The 19266-nt window shown below is 37.3% G+C and overlaps 2 protein-coding genes across 3 annotated transcripts in view; one reads left to right on the top strand and one right to left on the bottom strand.

Annotated features, from left to right (window-relative positions):
* The window catches only part of LOC115239450 (LIM domain-containing protein A-like), a 63511-nt gene extending 57470 nt beyond the window's left edge, over positions 1-6041 (top strand). Inside the window, 1 exon segment of the mRNA XM_029813966.1 lies at positions 4607-6041. Within this exon segment, the coding sequence (XP_029669826.1) occupies positions 4607-4974 (368 nt within the window). The 3' untranslated portion in view covers positions 4975-6041.
* LOC115239456 (cysteine-rich hydrophobic domain-containing protein 2) overlaps positions 1-19266 on the bottom strand; it is a 196282-nt gene that overhangs the window by 107475 nt on the left and 69541 nt on the right. The window lies entirely within an intron of this gene.

Here is a 19266-nt window from a genome sequence, read left to right as displayed (position 1 = left end):
AGAGACGAAGAAACTGCGGAGATGCGAGTTGCGAAAAGATACTCGAAGCGGCGAATTCGTGAACATCAAACGAATTAAATCTCTGCGGAGAGCCGACCGCAGAAACTAATATCTCGACGCGCACCGCTTCTTCCGTCCGTCCGTCTGTTCGTTTACCGTTTCATCGTTGTGTCTCCATGTCCTTGTCATGCAAAAATCGTTCGCTTTGTCATCGATTTTATTCGTATTGTTAGATTTTGGCCTGATTTTAAATAAAAAGCTAAAATAATTGTTATCAGAATTCAGAAGAAAAATAAATATAAGATGAAATCACAATGATTCTGATGAAGAATACACATATCATTAAATTAATTATAAGTAACGCAAAATTATAATTAATGTACATAGATATATATCATGTATATAAATTAATAGATGTATATAGATAATGTAGATAGATTAATAACTAATATCTCGACGCGCACCGCTTCTTCCGTCCGTCCGTCTGTTCGTTTACCGTTTCATCGTTGTGTCTCCATGTCCTTGTCATGCAAAAATCGTTCGCTTTGTCATCGATTTTATTCGTATTGTTAGATTTTGGCCTGATTTTAAATAAAAAGCTAAAATAATTGTTATCAGAATTCAGAAGAAAAATAAATATAAGATGAAATCACAATGATTCTGATGAAGAATACACATATCATTAAATTAATTATAAGTAACGCAAAATTATAATTAATGTACATAGATATATATCATGTATATAAATTAATAGATGTATATAGATAATGTAGATAGATTAATAAAAATGAATATATGTATATATCAGAGAGATTAGATTATATAAATATTACAATTTGGACAATTATAATATAAAAATAATATTTTTATATAACGTGATTTTGAATATTAGTACTATAGATTTTTCAACAGTTTTCTTTCTCTTTTATTTCTTCATAAGTGAAGACTTGACTTGCAATATGTGTGTATGATCGAATCAGTATATCTTTCACAAAAGCCTCACCTTTATTACAAAATGCTTAATGGTCTTCAACTCTTTAATTATTTATTTTTCCGAAGTACGTAAATTGGAAATTAATCTTCTCTCATATACGTTGATTATTTCTATCTACCTAACTTGACTTCAGTCATAAACGTATTTGAATTGATTGACCAATAAATAGAATATTGGTTAGACACTCGATTACATTCTAGCTATATCCAATCTACTTCTCGCATAGAGCTGCATTTTTTTTATTTTTCTGATATAATAATTATGTGCCTTCGTCAATTGAACCGGATGTTTTCGCAAGCAAAACAGCTTGAGAATGTGCTCGATAGAGAGTAATAAAATTATGAATAATGTATTTATAATTAACGTTCCTAATTTCTTCAGGCATGTATTATTTGAAATATTTATACTTTTATTGATATTCAACTTTAAACATAAATGTCAACTTTTTATTAATTGAAACATATGATTATTGAGAGTAAACACATATTGCTCTACATTTTCAACTTATATTTGACGCTAAGTATATTCACAAAATTTTTAAATTTCCAAATAATGAAATTAAAACGATTAAGATGTAAGGCAAGAATGCGGATCTTAACACATTTAAATAAGATAAACTGTCCTATCAGAAGCGCGATGTGTCTGGTAATCTTATATATATACATATATATACATGACATTGCTCGTATCCGCCAGTGAGAATTTTTAAGGCGGACTGTACGGTCAGGTTGCGCAGGTGTGACCGATGGCGGCGGCCTTTGATCCTCGAGCGACTCCTCGGCTACTTTGTCCACGACTCATCGCGCCCGCCTCGCTTTTTCGTCATTCGATTCGATTATTTCCTAATGGCTAACGCCATTGCGAAAACCATCTCGTGTATTCTCCGCTAAACATTATGCAAGATAAAAAATGCACGAGGGCGCCCCGGTTATTGGTTAATGACGTTAATTGACAATATTTTCTTCGTTCAAGGGTCAACACGAGCATAACCAGAAATTGTAAAACGGGAAACCGGTATTACGCGGCGTCATCCACATAATGAGATACGACGGCGGTGATTATTTTAAGCTGCTTCACCAGGAAACGATTAATGCATTAGCTGATAGAATCGATACGGCAATTTTCTCGTCAAGCTTTATACCGCAGGGATTTTCAAAGATTTAATCGCTTAACAATTTTAAAACTCTCCAATTCAATGATGCACTTTAAAATACATTACATACGTCATTATTAACATATTACAAATTTTTTATATAAATTAATTTATCTCAAAATAAGATTTTTTCAGAAAACATTTTGAAAGTCTATATAATATATTGAAGTTAACGGAAATTAATCTAACTTTTATCATATGTTTTCCAACTTTTAATATTTAATATTTAATGCAAAAATGAAGAATTAGTACATCATGGTATATAGTTCTGAAAGTGTATTTTGCACAGAAAGATTTAAAATATATTATCCAATTTTCTGTGTTTTAAAACTTGGTGAATCATACTGCACAGCACGTGTATTCTAAAAACTAAGCTGCAATGTGTTCACCATTATTGTACGGAGTACGATAAGATACGACGGCAGATGATTACTTTAACTGGCTGCTCCTTAAACTGGCAATTAATTTCTAATAACAGGCCGATTTAAGAAAATTACCGCGATAACATGTGCTCGCAACTAGTTCGATAAGAGACGGTGGAAGTGAAGAACTTTTAAAATGGCAATCCATTCTCACAAGAGAACCTATTTATAGATAAAGAAAAAATTAGTAAAATAACATACTAAAATACTAAACGGCTGATATTTTGACACTATCCCTAGAATTTAAATCTCGATTGTTCAATTATTTAATTAAATTCTTGTATTTCATTTCCAGATAGCCTAGATGTGAATATGATCAATTAAATAATGTATTATTTAAATAACGCATATCCTATTTAGAAGTAAATGTTATACGAATGACAGATTAATATTGCAAAATGGAATTATTTGTATTTAAATACGATCTATTGTAACCACGAATTGCTTTGAACTCTAATACCATGTAAAGGCGAACGAGAAACATTTTGAATTACAATCTTAGCTAGATCACTGGCATAACTACGATAGTTATGGCTCTCGGAATTCCGTCTGAGCACCGTAACGAATGCGTAATACTTTTATGGGGAGAACCCTTCCACGTCTCGAAAATACATTTAATTTGTAGAGACCCTTAGAAATGATTCTCTAACCACAATTCCAACTTGGTCGTCTGAAAAAACTTCGATTCGTTTTGCATGTCCCGCTCTCTCGATCGCTATGGGATTATGAAATTTTAGTATTATACACTGTACATTTGTGTACATGATGTTTCAAAAGTTGCGCGCGTTTTTATGGAAGTATATAATAGATTTTTGGGGAAATTGGTATCAACTAATATTGAAATACGCAGGGAATCTCGTGTATATTTTTTAAAGTCTTACTTCAACGTATTAAATCTGTAACGTGTAAAAGGAAAATTGAAAATATATAATCCATCGTTAATCCTGTTTGATAGAGAAACAACTGCTCCCAAAACACCGTTATTTACTGCGCAGCTGCGTGTTCTTTAATCTCTGACCAGCATGCGTTGCTGCTTATTGGCAATCTCGTGGAATTAATTGGCAATTATCTTGTCCTTATTATCGCTACATATATATATTCTGCATTTACCAACATCTTTGTAAATTTATGCAATGTAGAAAATAAATATCCTTTTTATTGCATCTATTTTATCCCCATATGTGGAATTAACTACGCATATGGTTCGTTAAGTAAGTGGCGAGAACGATAAAACACACAGAACTTTATACGTTCAGTTAATTCTCCAATACTTTTTTCCTCCATATTTTCCATATCGTATTTTACGCCTAACGCGTTTACGCGAATAATTTTTCCGCCGCGTAAAAGTCCGCGAGGAATTACTTAGGCGATGTCAGCGATAAAATCTTAATACATCTATACTTATCGGTAGCTAATTATCGCATCGCGTTTCTCTCTGAGAAACTCGCTCACCGAGACGAACGGTCTTGTTATCGGCAGGATTTAATTGCTGCTAAATCGATGTTTCGTTTGCGGTCTTGCGCAATACGCGCGCCTTCACTCATTCATTATCTGCGCGTATAATGACCGGTAATGCAATATAAGTGCTATCACGAAAGAAGAATCACTTTCGGATCTTTCGCGAAAAATCGTGTGAATCGTTGATAAAAATTACACTCGCATGTAAAACTCTCTTTTGATTATTTTCAGCATTAAAGCTCGTTCCTCCCTTACATCTTAACGCTAAAACCCTTCTTGTCATATTCCTTTCAAAAAATTGACGTTTTATATTTATATACATGTACCAATTTATAAAACAGGATAAATTATTTTGCATTTATTTAAATGAACGATATTTTGCGTTAGAATTGCTCTCCAAAACACTTGAACAACTTTATTCGTTTTCGAATGGCAAGAATATATTAATCAAAACTTTTGAAAACAACTAAAAATCACATACTGATAAAAATAATGAAAAATTTTAAATTTGACATACACAACGTATATATTAAGGAAATACACGACACGACTAATCGTGTCTAATTTTTTGTGTTTCAGAACAAGCTAATCACTTGAACCTGTTCAACAATCGCCAGCAACCGAAAAAGAAGCGCAAGAGTCGGACCGCATTCACGAATCAGCAGATCTTCGAGCTGGAGAAGAGATTTCTGTACCAGAAGTACTTGAGTCCGGCCGACAGGGACGAGATTGCCGCTCAGCTGGGTCTCAGCAATGCCCAAGTGATCACGTGGTTCCAAAACAGAAGAGCAAAGCTCAAGAGGGACATGGAGGAGCTTAAAAAGGACGTACAGACTGTGAATCCACTTTTGGTCGCTCAACATCACAAGACTTTCCTAGAGAATGTGCAAGATCTGGGAATTCTAAAGAAACGACCATTGCCAAACTCCATGGATGAGAAATCGTAGAGATCGATTCGCGAAATAGCTCTTTTTCGATCTTCTGTGTGCAATCGGAACTCAATACACGAATTGGACAACGGACAGTTACTCGTATAATGGTATCTTCGATCGAGAAGAAAGATCGAACAGTGATACGATGTCGTGTTACGATGTACTATTCTGAAAGGCATATACGAAAATTGTTTTATGCGTCAATGCGTAAATTTTGTATAGTTTTTTAAATGTGCGATTCAATCCTTTGACGTAATTTAGTATCCTTACTTTAAAAAAAAAAAAAACGTGCGAATAAAATCTAACAATAGTCATCTTCTCAAACTTATTTAGCATTGCTTAGTAATATACTACGATTAAATCTTCAAAATCATTTCTTTTAAAATAATTTACACTGTTATTGCATTCACAATTTTTCGATAAGCAAATATTCTCTACAATGGTACAAAGCAGTGACAAAACCGTAAATACTACGTAGCAGAAGAAACCGTAAAAGTAAAAATTATAAATTTCAATAGAAATTTTCGTTGTGCTTGTTAGAACTGAAAAGAAGTAGCGTTTTATGTCGTAATTTATGGCTTGAAAAATGGGAGGCGTATGGTCTGATGCAATTTTATGAAGCGCGGAGAGCGCGGTGTATTATATTGTATTTATTATCATCTCGCGAAAAAAACAGGAGAACGGGCCGTGTGAGGAAGGCCGGTTAAAGCCGTCGATAATAATAAATTATTAAGCAAATATTATTCCGTAAATTATAAATAACCACGCATTCTGTGGCGCCATTGTGTACATATACTGTATATACGTATGCATCGTTCCCTTGATAATATTACGTATAAACATGATAGAGTCGTTATACATGATTAGAATTTAAAAAAAAAGATCGTAAACATATATAGATGGGACACTGCAATATACCTGATTATGAGTTTAATTAGTAAATTTTAGGAGCGAGTATATAAGATGTATATCTACATACGGTGAGATTCGTAAAGTGATAGTGTGAGATGCGTGAGAGTAAATTAGGAGCGCGTATATAAATCGACTTAGTACAGTGTATAGCGAAGCTAAATAAATGGAAGAAACACATTATTAAAATTATTTGCGTGTAAACTTCTTCACCTTTAATTCACATTTTTTCTTCTACAATCCTCCTATTAATTTCCTATCTTGTGTACGATATTTGTTTTCTGATAACGTAGATAAAACTTACAAAATAAAATTATTGATTTTTATAATTAATTAAAAGTAAAAAGAACTTAGTTATTAAAAAATGGACTCTGATCAAACGATCAAACTGAGTTTGTAAGATTTAAAAATCAAAAAAAAATTACACACACAAGAATCGTGTTATTTATTTTCGGACCGCTTTAATGAAGTTTACATTTTATTGCGTTTTACGTAATATTGTGCGCGGCAAAAAAGACTCGACGCGCGTCGGCGTGCATGGTTAAAGAGTCACAAACGCGCGCATGTATACTGAGATGAAAAGGAATTATTCTCCAAAAATAACATGTACCACACTGCGGCCCTTCTGAGAATCTTTTTGAAGCCATTCGCGAGGTTTACCCAGAGATATAATTTATTAAGATGAAGTTATTTCGCCCCTTTTCCCTGTTGTATCCGTTCGTGCGGAGTCTGGTACTCGTCATAACCGAACACTTTTGCTGTCGATTGGTTAAAGCTCGTGTCTGCAAACTGAGAAGCTTGCAAAAATTCGAGATCACAAATATGCAAGCGTCTACAGACGCTTATTTTTTACCTATATAGAGATTTACTAAACAAAGTTAATTTTTCCTTAATAATGACGAGTTTAACGAGTGATTATTTTTAATTCTCAGAGAATTAAGAATCAAATTAAATGTTTGTCAAAATAAAATCTATTTTAAATTGAAAAATAAATAATTATCCGAAAAATTTTATTATTTAATTATACTTTTAAAATTTAATCCTCTAACATTTTTTTTTTATACAAAAGCAACTTAACAAAAAAATGAAAGAAAATTTTATAATTTTAAGTAAAGACAAGTATTTAACAGATAATAGAACGGAAGCGAATGTTTCAAATATAATAAAAATGTTAGCAACGTAAACTACATATAAACCTGCAGAAGCCGCCGGCCACTTATTAGAAGTATTGAGGGTGCACGAAGTACAACCAAGATATATAATCAGCATATACTTAACGCGTGTAATACACGTGATCATATCCGCTATAAACATCCTAGATTTGACTCGATTAATCTATTGCGCTAGCAGCAGCACGCGTTTTATATCAGAGATAATGACGACAGGTTAATGATAGACTCATTAACGAGACCTCATATCAAATAGTTCCGTTTAGCATCAGATATTTAAGTAACAGGAAGCGAGTTGTGATAATGTCGAGCTATCTGTTCATATATCATACATTGCGAGACTCGTTGTTGATATGCGAAATTAGCTACTCCATTTATGTATACGAAGGACTTATATATATGTAGGCTTATATGTATTTTATAGAATATTTCCATCCGTATATTTATATTCCGGAAATTCATGTCTGCGTAGATTTGCGAAAATTTTCAAATATCCGGTGCTTTAAAAAATCGACTGTTTATTACGCTCGTTATGATCGGCCTGATCGATACACGATCGTCTAGAAGCGAAGGGTTCGATAATCCGAAGAGAGGCAAATTTAAAAAGCGTAAGATTTAACAGGTAAAGAAATTTGAACGACTGACTAGTCGCAAATATTTTTAAGCTCGTAAAAAAGAGTGCGAAAAAATGTTCCATACAATCGTCGATACAAGTCGAGAAAAATATAATGCGATTATTGACTTGAACGTATGCGAGGCAGTTCTCAGCCATCGCTGAAATCAATGGGCCCATGTATGAAGCAGTAAGCAAGGTAGCTCGTACCGCCCTGTAATTCAGACGCCGCAACATCCAAATAAAGAATTCATAATGGCGATGATGACCACCGTCAATTTTCTCGATATATCCGATACACCAATAATTCAGTCGATCTCCGACTGGAATGTGCAATATCATTCATCGATCTTCATGCACATCGGAGTGCATCAGTCGTGACTCTACGAGATGGTGCGACATTAATAACGTATTATCGATTAATCGCAACAATCTATAACCGATTCGTATATTTATATCCTTATCATAAGATTTTTATTATCGCGATCGATATCCACTCTCGACATATTGGATAGAATTAATTTATGGTCTATTTGATTGTAATTATTTTCCATATATTGCTCGTTATTAAGTAGCATTGCGAAATGGTATTCGTTAATGCGAATCCCGAGAATCAGATTTATTCCATGTACTAATATAGATAGATTATACGCGAAGTGAATGTTACCGGATTATCAAAATATTAATTTCGTGGTAATTATCGATCGGTCGGTAGTAGCTAAATCGCTTCCGTTTAATCACCGGGCTTGAAAACGAAGCTGGTTCGATTAAAAACTTGTCTCTTTATTTCGTTTAACTGAATCTCGCGATAGTTTCGCTTCAGTATAATTTTGTTCGTAATATCGAGAATCAAAGAACAATTATTTAAAAATGCCAATTTGCAACAAAATCGTTAAAGAAACTAAATATCTCAGTGCAACACCGTTTTACACATCCCAATATTATCTTGATACCGCAAAATTAAAAGTATCATAAAATCGCATTATTGTAATGATTTATATATTATTCTAGGATGAACGAGATTGTTTTTCCGACCGTTCAAAATTAACGATTTACATAAATATCTGTAAAAATAACAATCTCCATTAATGATAAATGAGACTGTCAGATATATCAGAACTTTCTACATATCTGCGAATTCTAAATGTACAAACTTCTCGAAATTACAAGATAAATCAAGTAAGTTCACTTCGGAATGACCTCAAACGCGGTCTCATCGACATATACTAATTTATCTCTATACGAAAACACGTGCGAAGGTGTAGTCGCACGTGTCGTCGACCGTGCCGGCAAGCAAGATAGGCCCATGCGAGCGTATTACCCGGCGTTGTTTTGCATAATCTGTCCAGAAGATACCTCCATAAAACGGTTCGCGTAGCTCATTTTCCCGGCATTGACACGCCCACGTAATTCGGACTCATTTACTCGTTGACTCGCTTAACCCGCAGCCAGTCATGCGTCAGTCAAGCCGGCGGAGCGCGCGGACTGCCGCAGATCCATAATTTCGATTCGAACCGTTTCAGCACGCGAGAAACGAGTTTCCCTCGCTCTGCGCGGATGTAATTAGACGTGGATCTAGGCTCCCCGGCCCATCAGCGGGCCTCGTTAATGCGATATCTCGAACCCCGCCGAATCCTCTCGCCTCGTACGGCGAGCCGCCGATCCTAGCGCGCCCCGATCCCCTCCTGCCCGCCCTCGCGCTTCTATTTCGTCCGCTCTGTTCTTTTTTTTTCGATTCTTCATAGACTGACTTCTTTCACGTGGCTGATTTCTACCTGCGCGGTCTTTCATCTCGTCTTCGCCAACGAGGTCCATTTACACGGCGGGAGGACTTCTTTTGGGAGGCCTAGCTGTGCTATACGGTTCTAACTAACGAGAGCTCGTAGTCCCGACGATGGAAGATTAATACGTGGGAGTGTTTAGGCAAGAGTGGGTGGGTGATCAAGACGATATATTATTCGCGCGGTTGGAATCTTGCAAAACGTTGCTTTAGTTAGATAATAGATGATGCTCGGACATAACGAGTTTTAATAAGTATAACGTTAATGTAATTATTAAAGTTATTCAAAATTATTTTTAAATATAATTTAAATAAGTTTAAAACATTTTGTAAGTTTTTTAAAAAAGCCAAGAAGGAGCAAACAAACATATAAACAAAATTTTTATAGTTTGCATATTAAGAAAATACAATATATTTTTTAAATAATACATGTTTCTAAATAATTTTTTGAAATTTTTAAAAAATACTTGATCAATTTCATAAGCCACTATATATTATAAATATTTCTATTTTAAAGGAAGGAGTATAAGTTTACCAAAGTGATTTGTACAACAAAAAAATTTCGGAGAAGAAAATGCAAACGATCTTGGCAACACAAATTCTTGTAGTTTTATAATTTTAGGAATAATATGTAGTTTTTATAGAGATGTGTACATGTAAAATATATGTCTTATATGATAAATTTAATTTCTGTTTCTCAACATTACTACTATAGTTTTACCTATCATTCAGCTTTGTTTATATAAATATATCCTGTTCTCCTACAAAAATTGAATTAGTCGTGCCACGCCACGGCTGTACTAATTACGGTACTATTAATAGTCATACTAAGACAGGGTTAAGCAAACGAAGTCTGAGAAACTGAAACGCATTAAGTGTTTAGAGATCCTTTCACACGCGTTATCGGATAAAACGCGTCTGGGAAACGCGCCGGTTCGCGAGAGCCGCGCGTTCCACGAAGATGGAAGTGATGGAAGCGGATAGATGTACGAGCCCCGTTCGTCGTCGGCATCGTTGGCGCGAATGGGACAGCTGATGGGCCGGTGTCCCCGAAGGCGATCGGCCGAGACCAATCAGCGTTCGTTCGTCCGTCCGCACCCTAATGACACCTGCAGGCTAAAAAGCCATGATATTCAACAGCCGGACGCTAACGAACTCTGCTGCACACCGCATGAAACACAAGGATGGGGACACGGCCGCAATACCGTATACATAAAGCGCAATATATATGCTTTGTGAAGTTCATTATTACTGTAAAATGCAATTTCTTAAATTTCTCAAAATTTTGATACCGCGCTATTTTTCTATAATTATTTTTCTAATCACATTAAAATTCTTTAACAATATTTTAAAAAATTAGAGCGAAAGAATAGACACGCGCGAAAATAATTAATATCTCATTTTAAAGATTCTTGTGTGTAACACAAGAAAATTATCGTGAGGTATCGTAACGAATATCACCGTAGCGCTCAACCTGTTAACAAGAAGACGGTGCAGAGCTCTCTGGGAAGCGGTAATCTAATAAGAGCCGATTCCGCGCAAAAAAGCCCTCCCGTGTGCGTTAATTCCATCTTGTTTCGCGGATCATTCGAGGTGGACGACGATGGTGTTCGCGCGAGGCGCTATGCGTGCGTATAGAATGATCACGAATTACGATGACGTCAGGTTGACGGAACGGAACGGGTACCGGATAGGTTAATGGTAAGGAGGCTCTCCGGGATCGAGGCTTGGGTCTGCCAGCGGCTCGGCTCCTGATTACAGACCACCGGATACTCTACACTCTCGCTCTCACTTCGGTTATTGTACCGAGCGATGTCGGGACACCACTATAGATCACCGGCCATCCGGCAGTTTGTCCGATCGGCACGGCGGCGGCGGCCGCCGCAGAGGAGGTGTTGTAACTCCGTGGAGGTGGTCCACGGCATTCCAGTTTCACGAGAAATTTATCGGTGGCGTTCTCCGCGCCCCCCGTTAATGCGTCGCCGCGCTCCGTGAAGCACCGTCGTCTTCCCGGCTCTCTGTAGATCATCGGATCATTCAGATCAGTTTGATCCAGCGAGTCATAAACCTGCGACTTCTCCGACTCTAGGATTCTTGGAATGCATCGCGTCATCGGATCTTTTAATATTCTAAGATCTCTGACTAAAATTTTTCAAATTACGCAATTTTACGCAATTTTGCATCTCTCCATTAAAGCGAATTAATTTCTCAAATTTTGTAAATTTTGACGAGTTGGATTTTCTAGATATTTTCACATAAAAAATTCTTACGTAATTGAACTTGTCGGAATTTTTGAATTTTTAAATTCTGAAATTTGCGTGAAATGAATAAATTAAATCATATCATTCCTCTCTCTCTTCAAATTACGCAATTTTACGCAATTTTGCATCTCTCCATTAAAGCGAATTAATTTCTCAAATTTTGTAAATTTTGACGAGTTGGATTTTCTAGATATTTTCACATAAAAAATTCTTACGTAATTGAACTTGTCGGAATTTTTGAATTTTTAAATTCTGAGATTTGCGTGAAATGAATAAATTAAATCATATCATTCTCTCTCTCTCTCTCTCTCTCCATTCTTCATTCGGTAACGATGTGTTGTTGTTTAAATAATTCTGTATGAGTTCCTTCGGGCCATTGTCGATACAGGCTCACATCAGAATGTGTAATATTTTGAATACGATCGTTATGCACAGCCTGCCCTCCAGTTAAGGGAGATTTAGATTTAGGCATAGGTCGGATCGAGGTAACGTCCGCTAGATGCGCTGCGTGGCGTGTGTGTATGTCGGCTCAGACAGATTAGAGGCTGCGAGATAATTAAGTAGCGCCTTCGAATAACGCCCAGCTACACAACACGCCGATGCCCGATATTCGTGCCTCGGATTTCCCTTCGAGAAATTTTGCTCTTCCTCTGCAATTCTGTTCTGTAGTGACATCTTCGTTGAAGAAGATAGTAAAGAGCAAAAATAGAAATAAATCGTTCCCATTTTACACGCCCAATGATTTGTTTTAAGGCGAATCAAGCGTTTGAATAATTAATTAATGTTTTTCCTCAACAATACTGGTACGTATAAATCATTTCAATTTTATTCCGATAGTCCTGTCGCACAATGTTATATAAAATATTTTCAGATGTAAAAATCTATGATTAATAACCCGTCAAATATATAGAATATCCTATACAATTTCTTTAGAATTTTTTTGACACTTTATGTTTTGTATAAAAATTAAGAATAAGTTAATAAAATAAATCATTTGACAATTTCAGTTTTATTACACTGCCAATACCCAGAAGATGCATTTGTATGCACGAGCGAATCCACGTGCAGGCGGCCGGCGCAGTCACGGCAGAGACAAAAGGCGTCCATCGTCTCTCGAAGGATTCCACGGATCCCTAGAAAAGGACCACAGCACGAAGCTTCGGATTATTAGTGAGCGGGTAGTCGTAGAAGGTGTGATTCTGACGTGTCGGACGCCTCTTCTCCGCAGGTGAGAGATCACGAGACGAGAAGGAAGCGAGAGAGAGAGAAAGAGAGAAAGAGAAAGAGAGAGAGGGAGAGAGAAAAAGAGAGAGAAGGACGAACCGCATGAAAACGAGAGAGCGAATGGAGCGAGACGACGATACCGGTCGACGAACAAGCAAGAACGAGACGTCACGGGGCCCAAAGGGGGGATGAGGAGGGGAGGGCGGCAGGGGGGTAAAAGACCGTTCCGGGGTGGGAGAAGATCAAACGAGCCGACGAGCCACGGGGTGGTCCCTACCCGCGCTCTCTCTCGCGTTTCTTCCTTCTTCTCCGCCGCTGCCTACCAAGTCTCTTCGGGCTTCTCTCTTTTTCTCCTTCCTCGTCGGCCCGCTCACTCGTCCCGTCTCTCTTTCTCGCGCGCTTATATTATTCATATTTCCACGCTCATGTTCTTCGACTATGTGGTTCGACGATCTACGTTCCCTCCGATCTTCCAGCGTCTGTTACCATACGGCCGTGCTCGCAGCCCGCCGCAGCAATACCTCGCGAAATTGTTCGACGGAAAGTTGCATCGCCGATCCCGGCCGACCGGCTTGCTGTTTCGGAATAAACTATAGGAATCCTGTATAAGTTTTTCCCATAAGCGCTCATAATTTTTCAATTAGCAGATTAGGTATAAGAATCTTGAATTTTGCACTTTCCTCAAATCTATCGATTATAAAATCGTTGAATAATCAAATATGATTGTAATTTCGGGGATTTAAATTCTTGGTTTTTAAAATACTTCGAATCTTCTCTCTTATCGCATTTCTCTTATCATATAGCATTACAGGTAGCAAACTATTCGAAAAATTTGCATCGTGTGACAGTCATAACTTAATTTCCTTAGAATTAAAATCATGGGAGTTTTCTGATATAATTCATATCCGTGTAATTATCTACAAATTATCGGACTCAAGAGAATGACCTATGATTATAATGTAGTTTTGTAGTTTAATCAGCACAAAGAGGCGAGACTTGCGTTTTGCCATAGAAATTCAGAAGCCCGATTGAATACGCACGTGTACCGAATTCCGCGCGGCCCAAACGGCCCGAAACGTCGACGCGCGTTCGATCGTCGCGCGAGAAGCGCGTCGCATTAATAAATTCACCGCAAATCACTCGACGAGGAGAGCGGCGAACGCGGGCAAGGAGGGCGACGATTTTAGTTGCAAATCGCAAAGCGCCGCGAGAACCGACAAAGGCCCCATCAAAAGGACCGCTTTCCTCCCCCTCCGTGTACCTCGCTCCACGTCCCTTTCCTACCTCCTCTCGCTCTCGCGCTTCTCTTCGTGCGCCCACTCTCTTCTTCGTTTCCTCCTCCGCTTCGTGTACTTCTTCTCCTTCGCGTCGTCCTCCCTTCCCAACTTACCACCGGGTTCTGGTAATCTCTCTCTCTTTCTCTCTTCCTCTCTCTCTTTCTTTCAGAGTATCTCTCATTTCTCCACACCTTCGCCATTATCATACAAACATTAATGACGAGCCGGAAAAGTACTGCGGTCAGGAGACCGCAACATTATCCTCGCTAATCGTACGCCGGCTCTGCTTCTTTGGTTCTACGCGATAAAAGATAGAAGAGATGTTCATTGTGCACACCGAGACAGATTGTCTAGGAGCGCTAAACAGAGGAAGAAGCAGTAAGAAAGATGTTTTACTTATATTGTAAGAAATCTTATAAGACTTTTTCTTGCTTTAAAGAGAAGAAGCATTGTATATTATTTGTAATTGCTTGAGTATGCTTAACAAAGTGCAGAAAAGACAGCATTTTGCTCCCTTTGGAAAGCATATTATATATCCTAATATATTTTAGAAAGAGAGAGAGAGAGAGAGAAAGAGTACAATTTTACTACATATTTTAGTATAAATGCGATAAATATAAAATTGGATAAAAATCTCGGTAAAAGATTAATTGTGGCTTTAGATATATAAATTATTCGACTTTTATACATATATATATAAACACGTATGCGTATAATATATACATATACATATGTATATATATGTATGTTACTACAAAAGAAACGCGAATGCGATTTTAAATGCAATTGTACGACGTATAATATCCCTGTATTTATTGCATTGCCAGTAAGATGACAAAGGGATGTTAACGTCTTGTAATAGCAGTTAACGCGCCGGACGTGTCTCATGCAAATGAGAACGTCAATTAAACGTGTCGGTTGCCGCCTTAATACGACGTCATCGCATCCCTCGTATTATGATGACTTCTCCATTCGGAAGCACATTTTGCGGAGAGATGTTGCCGTCAGCGTCAAAAGGTGTTGTGTCTGAGTATTGATCACTTCACGAAACATTTTCAGACAATGCCATCCGCCATCTGGACCGCCATTACGAACGATCACGCATCAAACTGGTGGATGCTGGTGGCAAAAATACTACGGATTTCGAAACAGGCTCTGTAGCATGTATTTCGTGAATAGGATCAACGAGAGTATCTTACTTGCATCCGCAAGAATTAGCATAATCTTACAGACGAGTTTCTTCCTAATGCCAGATAATTGTGATAATATATGGTTCTTAAAAATGAGATTTTCAAAAATATTCAGTATTTTTTCCAAGTCTTTTTTACCACGATAAATATAATAATAAAATTATCGCTCTTGTATAGACATAATTTAACTTCGCAGTAATAGTTTTCTGTATTGTAATTTGTCTTGAGATAACGCAGGCATTTTTTATAATCATCTCAATCATCGTCAGCTGGTCGAGAATGCTCGCGCATGGTACACGCGTAGGTGTGGTTCCGGACAATCCGGACACGCAAAACAAAGAAATGAATTCGGACGCATCCGATGCGTAAATACACTCGCGCGAGTCGAAGCGGTGGGTGGAACGGGCGTGCTTGCTCTTTACGGCCGATCCGAAGATCGAAGCCGGCTCGATCGAAGGCCCCATTGTCTCATGGCCCGATAGATATATGAGACGCGAGGAAGATCATCCTCTTGCCTCCCCGTTCGCGCTGCGAACGATCTCTCACCCTCTCGCGCGCTCTGTCTCTCACCTATGGTCCCGGGTCAGGTTCACTCCTCCGTTCGTGGATCTCGTGGTCCCACAAGGAAGGACCACCCACCCAACCTATACTTAGCGAGGTGTCGGCAAATTGAGCTATAGATGCCGAGGGTAATGCAACGAGGAGGGAGCGAGGGGGAAACTGCAGGGGTGGCAAACCGGCATCGTCAATACCATCCACGCTATTAAGGACCTTGAGGGCGAGAACGCCCGTGCTTGCTTGGCTACTACTAATTTCTTACGCCACCTGGCCCATTCTTCTACCGCAAATCTTTTATCTCTCTCTCTCTCTCTTTCTCGCCCCTTTCCAATGGTTTCACCTATAGGAATGGAAAAGGGAGGATTCAAAGTATAGTTGCAATCGTGTTGCCAGACGGGAAACAAAATCGCCGTTTGGGTGGTCTTGTGCGATACGCGAGATAAGAAGCACCCTCAAGTTATTATAATTGATATTCCTCTATCAATAAATAAGGTTTTATAAAATTATTGTAGATATAAAAATAGAATATTACAACAAAAAATATTTTTCAATATATACACAAGCCAAGAATAATCAATTCACATCCACAGTAAAATCCAACGAAAACTAAATTTCCGTTTATAAAGAAATCAATGAAAAACGACTAACCAATTTTTTATATCTTTTGTACAAATATTAATTATAATTTTATAATGCTGCACGTCATTAAAAAAAAATACACTTTTTATAAATGTGATAAATATCATATATACACAACTATACATTATATGTATATCCATTCATGGATATGGCAGTGGAAAATCGAGAGCTTTTAAATTACTTTTCCACGTAGACACACTTCTCGTTAAGCATGCAGCGTGCACGCTACTCAGCGCAAAGCAGGTTACCACAGCGCAGAGGGTCAAATAGCCGCGAACTTCGTCACGAGAGAAGATCGTTCGTGACAGCTCGGCTCGGGTATTTGAAACGACGATGAAACCCGGGCTTTGCCACTCTCGTTGGTCGGCGCGTTGGCCGAAGTTGCGTTTTAGCACGCGAGCTTTTGCAACTTTACGACCGACACTATGCACACCCTACCTCTTTCTCGCGGCTTTCCCCCTTCTTCCCCCCACCCTACAGCAGTCTCACCCAGTCGTTCCCGCGTGGATACGAAAACATGTGGGTGTTTGTAGGCATCGGATCGCTATGGTGAGCCGTACCAAGCACCGTGTCGTGAATAGGCACGTGCATGGTTGGAGCAACAATAAATGCAATGTGCCGTGTTTTAGGTTCCGGAATTGATTTTTGATCCTTTCGTTAGTAAACTGTATCCGCGTAAGCTCGGGATCGCAAATCTCTAATTTGACATTCGTTAAAAAAAAAAAAAAAAAATAAAAAAATAAAATTTGTTTTGCACGTGACTTACAACTTCGTTGCAACAATAAGAGAAATCTGAAATGCCATCTCAACATCCTCTGCAATATATGTATACAATACCAAATAATTTATTTATATTTATTCAATTCTATTATTCGTCATATTAAAGACAAGAGGGAGAGAGAGAGAGAGTTCACTATTTTAAATTTATTAATTTTAATATCGGATTTGCATTTAATAATCTTTACCTAATCTTTGTGTAAAAAATTAAAAAATAATCAATAAATTCTTCGCGTAGTCACCCTTTCATCAACTTTTACAATATACTTCTTTTAAAGGGTTTAAAAGTTCTAACAATATATTTCATTCTAAATAGAATAAAATCTTTCTATCACAGAACAGCTGTAATATATGGCATATAAACATGACATTAAAACACAATTCTTTCTTATAATTTTAATTTTAAATCTTTCAAAATTAAATTGTAACGAAAGAGAATGTAAATTCGTAAAAAAAAAAAAAAAAAAAAAAAAAAAAAAAAAAAACGATTATGTAATTGTCAGTGATCTTTTACACCTCTCGCTTTTCAATTGAACGAAATTATGTAAACTATATCATCTAATCTAAATTATATCATCTAAAATTATATAATCTAATCATTATATTTATATATATAAAATTTGTGATCTTTATATATTATATATTTAAAAAAAATTATATAATTCATCCTCAAATATATAAATCCCACATTATATGTGTGTGTATGTGGTTTATGGTAAATACTGCCGGGTTGCAAGAGAGAAATATCTTATAAATATCTTCTTCGTACATTGTTGCGATGAGAATTTCTAATAGGCATTTTCCAATTTACCAGAAATGGAATAAATCAAGCGAATTATGTATCATATATTATACTATGAGTATACGATTCTTGAACGAAGAATATTTTATCGGCGCATATGATCGATTCATGCAACATAAAAACTTGGACAAGATAATTAGCCGTTTAGTCACGGTTAACGATTCGTATCAAAACGCGCATGATGCCGGCCTTCGATCCTTTCGATGCCTTCGCATTACCATCGTATTAATAAGCATTTACGTGTCTAATAAGCGTTAACAAGTTGCTCAGATCATGGACGATAAGTTAGATTCATTACGCAAGCAATATTCTATATAATTGCTATTATAATTTTGATACTTGACGCAATCTAGATTAGTTATTGTTATAAAAATTAACAGTTAAACACATTTGGAAAAATGTGATATATAGACAAAATTATTAAGTGCGCAAATTTTAAACGAGAATAAGAAAAAACTCAGATAAAAAAGAAATCATATATTAAAAAGATATTACGTATTAAAAAATCAAATTTTTGAATCAAGTCATAAATATCGACATGTAAAAATATTTAGACGAAATGATGAGTAATCATAGGTTTTCTATCGCAATTTTGGTTTTCCTAGTTCAAAAGTGTTTTATTTATGCAATAAAAAAAAACTTTTATTTGCAGTAACAATAAGCCCCGTTCCGTTCTTTTCAATTATTCTTAAGAAAGCCTCGACAATTCACAGAAGTCATTGCTAATCAACGAATCATATAATTTACCACGGGTTCCATCAGCTTCCGTGCACAGTCGTCACTGTCGTTTCGATCGTTAATTAATTTAAGCGCTTAATCCTTTCCCCCTTCCCCCCTCCCTCCCCTCCCCACTCAACCATCACACCTTTTCCATGGCGCGTTCCGCGTGCCTACGATCATAATTCTCGATTTTAATCGATCTCCGAGCGCGCGAGGGCGCAATAATATTTTCGGTGCCGCGGCCGCATCGCGCGGTGCGTGCGGCCCTGTGTGACTCGTGTAATTGGCTCCCAACTGGACTTCAAAGGGCGCCGCTCTCCTTCATCCGCGCCGCCACGGGCGCGAGAGAGCCCGATGGCTCGCTCGCCGGCCGACGGCTGAGAACGAG

The sequence above is a fragment of the Formica exsecta genome, unplaced genomic scaffold (genome assembly GCF_003651465.1).
Source record: "Formica exsecta isolate Colony F162 unplaced genomic scaffold, ASM365146v1 scaffold38, whole genome shotgun sequence".
NCBI classification, from domain to species: domain Eukaryota; kingdom Metazoa; phylum Arthropoda; class Insecta; order Hymenoptera; family Formicidae; genus Formica; species Formica exsecta.
Note: the sequence above shows the minus strand (reverse complement) of the source record. Positions and strands in the feature narration are given on the sequence as shown.